Genomic DNA, 6,967 nt, shown 5'->3' with positions numbered 1-6,967 from the left:
CTCGGGCTGCTCGGGCTCAGGCTCAGGCTCGCACCCGGACCCGGACCCGGACCCGCTCTCACTCACCTCGGCCGGGCTCTGTGCACGGTCTGTGCGCGGAGAGGCAGGGCAGTGACTGCCAGAAGCGGGCTCCTCCTGGTATTCTCTGCGCACTTCTGGCCCGGGACTCTGAGACGCAGGTTTGGCGGGAGTCCACACTTGTCCCGACTGCAAAGCTGTTCCATCTCTTCCACATACGCATTTCGTGCCCAGCCTTGGGTGCCTTCCACGCCAGTGACCGTAGTTACTGACAGGAAGTCAGGGAAAGGAAATTTGCACAGCTTCTAAGGTTACCCTGATGATCAAGGCTTAGAAGAGGAGGTTTTAGAAGAAAAGAGAAAGTCGGCGTAATTGTGCGGACCTGCTAGATGATGAGAGTCGAAGGACGCGCGGGTATCCGTGTTTCAGTCATTATGTGCGCGCTGCTCACGGCTCCCTGCCGGGCAGTCGTGAGGGCCCCAGGTGACGTAGCGGGAGTCACAGGGATGCTTTGCCTGTCTCCCGGTCCCCCCGCTGGCCCACACACGCATGCACACGCACACCCCAGCCGAGGGGCCCGGAGAGCCGGGCAGATCCATCCTGCGCTCCCCGGGCCCCGGTTCCGTGCTTTACTTCTGTGCTTATGATGCGGGCCCTTCACCCCTGAGCCGGGCTCTCGGTGGGTGGTGTCTAGGAGAGGAGCACCGCTGGGTGGAAACGCGCCTGTCAGCCTCGGTCCTGGGCACGCTGCGGTCCTGGGCACGCTGCGGTGGCCACAGCCTTACAGCCAGGTGCGAGGACTCAGACACAGCAGATCCTCCATCTCCGAGAGTGAGGGAGCGCTCGCGCATGTAAAGAAATGATAGAGGCCCTGAACTACTGACAGCCCCCAGAGTGAATTTTAAAACTTCCTCTACTTTTTATGATGTCCATTTCCTTTGCTCAGCGTCAGCAATTCAGATAACTCTTGATCTTACGGGAATGGCTTTTCACAGGATTCTTGTATTTTTTTCCTCTCTTCTGGACATGAACTGTCATTTTTGATTTTTGACATTTGTATCAAAAGAGAAGTTGAGGAAATCTGAACACCAGTAACCTAACTGTGCTACAGACTGGGGTGGAACCTGGCCGAGCACCCCCTGCAGCCAGCCCAAGGGACCACAGCCTTTACTGCAAGGCCACCCCCAGAGGACCAATGGGTTCACCAAGGAATTGCTGCTCACTCACGATTGGATCGTGATGTCTGTGTATCATTTGTTTCCCTTAGACAAACTCCGGAATCTGTGGGGATTGGGTTGCAGGCTTCCTGGGAGGTGTGAGAACCAGGAAAGTTTAAATTATTTTTGGAAGTGGGTGTGGCTCACTCTTCAGAGGCCCCGAAAGAGAGTTAACAGGAAGACAGAGGGTTCATCGGCACAAATGATGAAAACATGATTTTTTTCCTCAGTGTGTAAAGTTGTTTTATTGGCAATAATAAATGTTAGATTTCTATTTCAGTACACAAATAGATGACTGACGTTATAGATTCCAATCACTGCCCAAATTAGAGTTTTGCTTTAGTAGATTTCTTTGCCATGAAGATTACTTCTCAGAAGACAAGTGTTCATATTAGCTTAGTTCTTGGTTTAAATATGTTTATAAATGATGTAATATATTTCTTTTGACTAAACATAGAGAAATAATATGTTATACATTGAGAAGTTTTTACAGGCTTTGACTGGAGGTCATTTTGCAGAGATGGTATTTTATACGCTTCCAGTATTTGGAAAAGAATTAGTCAAAAGGAATTCATGTAGTTTAAATATTGATAAATTAATATCCAAATAATGTACTTGTCTGATTTCTTAATAAGTTGGAGGAGGTGGGTGGGATGGGAATTACATTGTGCAAATGAGTAGTGATCGCTACATTTTCCACACAGAACTGCTAACTTGTAACATTGTTACTTTGATATATGTATAAAGAAGTATTACTGTTTATAAAGCTGCTGTTTGCTTTAAAAAGTTGTCATGTAAGTATTTTCTGTATGTTGTGCCAACAGGTTAGAACATTAATCTGCTGAAAAATTTTTTGATTTAAGAGATTTTCTGTGAAGCTGGGTGTGGTGGCGCATGCCTGCCCTCCCAGCACTCAGGAGGCTGAAGGAGGAGGATCACTGTGAGTTCAAGGCCAGCCTGGACTGCACAGTGAGACCCTGTCTCGAATAAAAAGGAAATTTTCTGTGGAATAATTTATCTAGACATCTTCCTCTGCCTGTCTTTTCAACCTTCACACACATCACAGAATCAACCGAACTGCCTAATCTGAAACCTGAATCCTAATTAATGGTAAAAATTTTAACTTTGTTGGCACATCACGACTTAAAAGTATTTGTATTATTTTGTAATTTAATTTCTAACTATACCACAACCATTTATAATTTAATGTCTTAATATATGCTCTAATAAAAGCTAGCACCGTCAGCATGAGTCCTAACACCAGGGCGCTCATCAGTCCCCTTGCCGTATAAAGGATGATGGGTAGTAACAGCCTTTTACACTCTGTGCACACTGGTGGGGCCTTGTGTACTAATAAGAGGGTCACTGGAGTGGCATCTGTTGCAGAAACCCGCACTCCCGGCTGGGAGGTGGAGGAGGAAGGCAGTGCCGCTGGGGTGCTGTGCTCACATCTGCTCCCCACCGGCTCCCCAGGTCCTCAGGCAGCCTTAGGGAAGAGAGGAGGTGTGGGACTGCTGCTCCCTTCTGGGGTGGGCAACAGGATCAGCCCTGCCTACCAGGCTCCTCAGCAGGCCCCAGCTTGGTCCCGGTCACGGAGGCGCAGGGTCAGGAAAGGACAGTTAGTCCCGGCCCCCACGGGGAGCAGGCACCGGGCAGGGGCAGTGCAGGTGTGGGCTGGGCAGAAGCGCATGGAAAAGATTCTGGCCATCAGGAGGATGCAGCGCCTGCTGCCTGCCCAGGAGCCGTCAGGGGTCTTCTGACCAGAGAGGCTGGCTGGTCACCAGTAATGTTTACCAGATGCGACAGGGAAAGAGGGACTGCAGACTGCCCATCACAGGCACCTCGTCCTGAGCCTGTGCCCATGGGTAGTTACTTCACTTTAGAGAGAACAAGATTATTTAGGCCTCGTGGGGAAGTCACCGCAGTGATTCGTGGGTCCTGGCTGGGTGGGGCTTCTGGCCTTCCGGACACCTGGCTTATTACCTGACAGGCCGCACAACCCGGCCCAGTCCCAGTCCCGCTGTGCCTCTGCCCCCTTCTCCCCTCCACACACAGCCCCGAGGCAGGCGAGAGGCTCCCCTTTCCAGAGATGGCGTGATTGTGCGATTGCATGGCTAACCCAGGCAGCTGCTGGGTCTGAACCTCCCACCAGAAGCAGAAGGCTGGGCAGAGCGCGTGAGTTAGCCAGTGGGTGAGATCTGGGGCTCCCAGGCTGGTGGTGCTCTGTCCAGTTTTCTGAGGAGCTGTGGATCCAGAGCCGACTGAGGCTGGGCTGGTAGAGATTTCGCTTTGTTTTTTTGAGACAGGATCTTGCTGTGTAGTTCAGGCTGGCCTCGAAACGACAGTGGTCCTCCTGCCTCAGCCTCCCGAGTGCTGGGATTACAGGTGTGCGGTCGGCAGGGCCCTGACCTGGGATTACCAGCCTTCCTGGGGTGGGATCTGGGTCAACCACAGGCAGCAAGAGCAGCGTCAGTCCACGCCGGGGTTCTCCAGCTGCTGCTTCGAGTTCCCGCTTTCCCTGTGCTGCAGAATCCCATTGCTCTGCAAACCCTCCGCTCGAGAAAGGCATGATGAATTGAGATGAGACGTGACCTTGTGAGCTAGGAGATTTGGAAGCCCGCAGGAGGGACGATTGTTCACTGCCCTCCTCCCTGAGCCGAAGCCAGAGGGCGCCCTGCTCACACACGGTGGAAACTGCCGGTGACGACCCGGGACACTTGTACTCTATGGGCCGAGCCAGCTTGTTCTTGAACGCGGTGCTGCCCGAATCCACGCCCCCTTGCGGCTGGTCCCTGAGTCTCGCTTTCCTTCTCCATCGCAGAAAGACCCATTGCTTGCCCAGAGGGCATGGTGATTACAGAAGGAGGAGACACCATCCTCTGGCCCCAGCACCCCGTGAGGGTCACAGGGAGTCAGTCGATCGCCCCCCATCCCAGTTTTCTTGCAGATTTGAACTGCAGGCCACAGCAAGCAGGATGAGGGTGTGGGTCACCTAGAGCTCCGTGTGCGGGAATGTTTAGTAAGAACCAAAGGGGCCGGCCGGCAGAATACAGTCATTTTTTAGTGTCGGTGGCTTCACAAACCCAACAAACACATTGACAGAGTCAGAGGTAGAAATGGAGCCGACCCCAACCCCTTTACTGACTGCTTTAGCAATTCACTGCTGCTTGTTAGGTAGCGTGGAGCGACTCATGTTACCTTCTTGTGAGCTAGAAACCGCCTCCCTTTGTTTTCACCTGGCCTGGCTCTCACCTGTCATGAGAAGTGCGGGTCTCCCTGTGACCCTAACGTCTGCCGTTAGCCGGCCAAGGTGCTCATCTTCACCAAAAGCAAAGGCTGTGCTACACCCTACACCTTTGGTTTCCGTGGCAGCTGTGCTCAGCACAGAAGCCGGGCGAGCTTGCTGGTGGTGCCCTGGAGGTCAGGGCGGGCTCTGCCTCCGGGAGACTCCCCTGGGTGGTGTTCTGGGCAGCAGACCCCCGGCGGGAGTGACCCTGCATGCCGTCCTGGCAGCGGCCTGCACAGCACTCTCCTCCCGGGTGCACTGGCCCTCCCCATCAGGGCAGTACTGGCCAAACTGGCTTTTAACTCCCCTATGTAAGAAAAATCTTCCTCGTCCTTGTAACTTTTGCAGCAATTGAGATAAGTTGCTACCCGTTTCCAAGAATCAAGAGGGTGAAGCCTCCAGGCATTTACAGCATAAATCATGGGAAAGAAAACAACTTGGAAAGAAAGTGACTATTGGAGAACCACCTAGTAGGTGTCTGTGTCTCTGTCTGGTTAGAATGAGCTCTCTCTGAGCAACAGCTCTCCAGCTCCCACCTTTGTAGATTTTTTTTTCTTTTTTTTTTGTACCTCTGGTCCTTGTGCTTGCAGGGCAGGCGGCGGAACCACTGAACTATATCTCTGGCCCTCACAGTAGAATCTCTCAATTGCAGCCAGTAAACAGGCCCTGGAAACATTTAGTCAGGAAACCCTGAAACTGCTCCTCCACACGTGCTTGGAAATGTCAGACCTGGTGCAGAGAAAGATTGGCTTGGTTGAGTTAGGGTCCCTGAACTTAAGAGGGCTCTGAAGCCATTTGTGGCTGTGAAAAGTGCAGCGTCCATCGGTGTTGAGCAGGACTCATTGCTGTGGGGCATCTCAGAGCTTCTGTACCCTGCTGGTCCTGGCTCCAAGGATGGGAAGATTTTACTTGTCAGGAAAGCATTTCCCAGACACAGCACGGGCTGGGTGTCGCTCAGGCCAGGGTTCAGTTTCCAGCACCAAAACAGAGCTGTCCATGAGAGACCACACATCTTAGTTCCTTCTCTCATTGCTGAGACAACACGCGGCACCCAAAGTTAAAGGAGGAAAGGCTTGGAAAGCTGGCTCCAGGGCAGGGTGGATGGCAGGCAGTCGTCTCAGAGGAGAAGTGCTTCATAGTGGGGAGGAGGTAGCAAAGCGAGCGAGGGAGGACCACAGCTCTTTCCGTCCCTTTTACCTTCTCCAGGCTCCTCAGGGCGGGCAGCTCTCACGCTCTTAGTCCCAGTGCCCTGGAGCCTAGCACTGCACCACGAAGCAATCCCTGCGTCACACACCCCAGATCCAGCCACCTCTGAAACAGCCCCACCTCTGGCTGCATGAGGCTTTGGGTGGGGGGTGGGGTGGGGGCTCTGGACACAGAAATAGCACCACAGCTGTGAGATTCTCCAGATTTGATCTCAGAGCGCCATTTCTGTGCAGCAGCGATGTCCCTCTTAGGGAACTGGTTTTCCAGGCCTCTGTCCCTTGGACTCCGCAGGCCCCCAGGAGGACGGGGCCCAAAAGAGACCCCTGAAGGCACTCGCTCAGAATGGCTCAGCCAGGAGCAGCATCACCCAGCCCCCCAGGGACACGGGATTTCCCCTGCGGGACCGAGAGTGAGGCTCTGACGCGTCTCCGTGCATGGACAGCGCCCTCCCCGCGGTGCCCGTCGCTGGCCTGGGCGGGCTGTGTGCGTGGTGCCCGCAGTCTCCGGTGGCCCTGGCGTGAGGTTCATGCCCTGGAGCTCTGTGGCGGACACACCTGGCACCCGGCAGGGAGGGCACCGCGCCCCTGCCGAGGATGGCTCTCTCTGGGCCTCTGGCCGCCTCGCTGGCAAGGCCTCAGTCTGGGTGCGGCGACCTCACTCAAAACCAGACAGCCCGGTGACCCGGACACAGGGAGGCTCTCAGCCACAGCACGAAGGAATCACTGGATTCCTGTTGGCTGGAGGTTAGATTCGGTGCCCTGGCTGAGCTGAGACATACATACATACATACATACAGACAGACAGACACACACACACACACGCACACACACACACGCACACACAGAGTCCATCTCCATGCCAAGCCTGTCTTCATCTCAAGACTCACCTGCCAGGCTCCTGGTCGCTGAAGCTGAGGTAGGATAGAAAACATAAAGGAGACCCCAAGCAAAACAAAACAAAATTCAGAATCTTAAAATTGTTCTTTTAAGAAAGCTTGAAAATTGCAGCTACAGGACATGAGTTACTCAAGCCTCTTTCCCTTCCAGGAAACTGAAAAAAGAAAAAGCCCTAAGTGTCTTAAGGATGCAATAAGTCCATACCTTGTGCTTTTCACCTGTAAACTTCAGTTCCTGCCATGACCTCCGCTTTGGGCAAGCAGCAGTGGGAGTGACAGCAGTGACCTCAAACACCAGAAGTGGTGTGCAGCCCTCAGTCCAGATGGGTGAGCACAGGCAGCAGA

The 6,967-nt window shown here is 53.4% G+C and overlaps 1 protein-coding gene across 1 annotated transcript in view; it reads left to right on the top strand.

Annotated features, from left to right (window-relative positions):
- Secisbp2l (SECIS binding protein 2 like) overlaps positions 1-290 on the top strand; it is a 53,973-nt gene extending 53,683 nt beyond the window's left edge. Inside the window, exon 25 of the mRNA XM_033765325.1 lies at positions 21-290. Coding sequence (XP_033621216.1) covers positions 21-290 — 270 coding nt within the window. The remainder of the gene's footprint in view (positions 1-20) is intronic.
- The last annotated feature ends 6,677 nt before the right edge of the window (positions 291-6,967 follow it).

This window comes from Fukomys damarensis, unplaced genomic scaffold, assembly GCF_012274545.1.
Source record: "Fukomys damarensis isolate Sample0158 unplaced genomic scaffold, DMR_v1.0_HiC HiC_scaffold_17, whole genome shotgun sequence".
NCBI classification, from domain to species: Eukaryota; Metazoa; Chordata; class Mammalia; order Rodentia; family Bathyergidae; genus Fukomys; species Fukomys damarensis.
The sequence above is the reverse complement of the archived record's forward strand: the minus strand, read 5'-3'. Positions and strand labels throughout refer to the sequence as shown.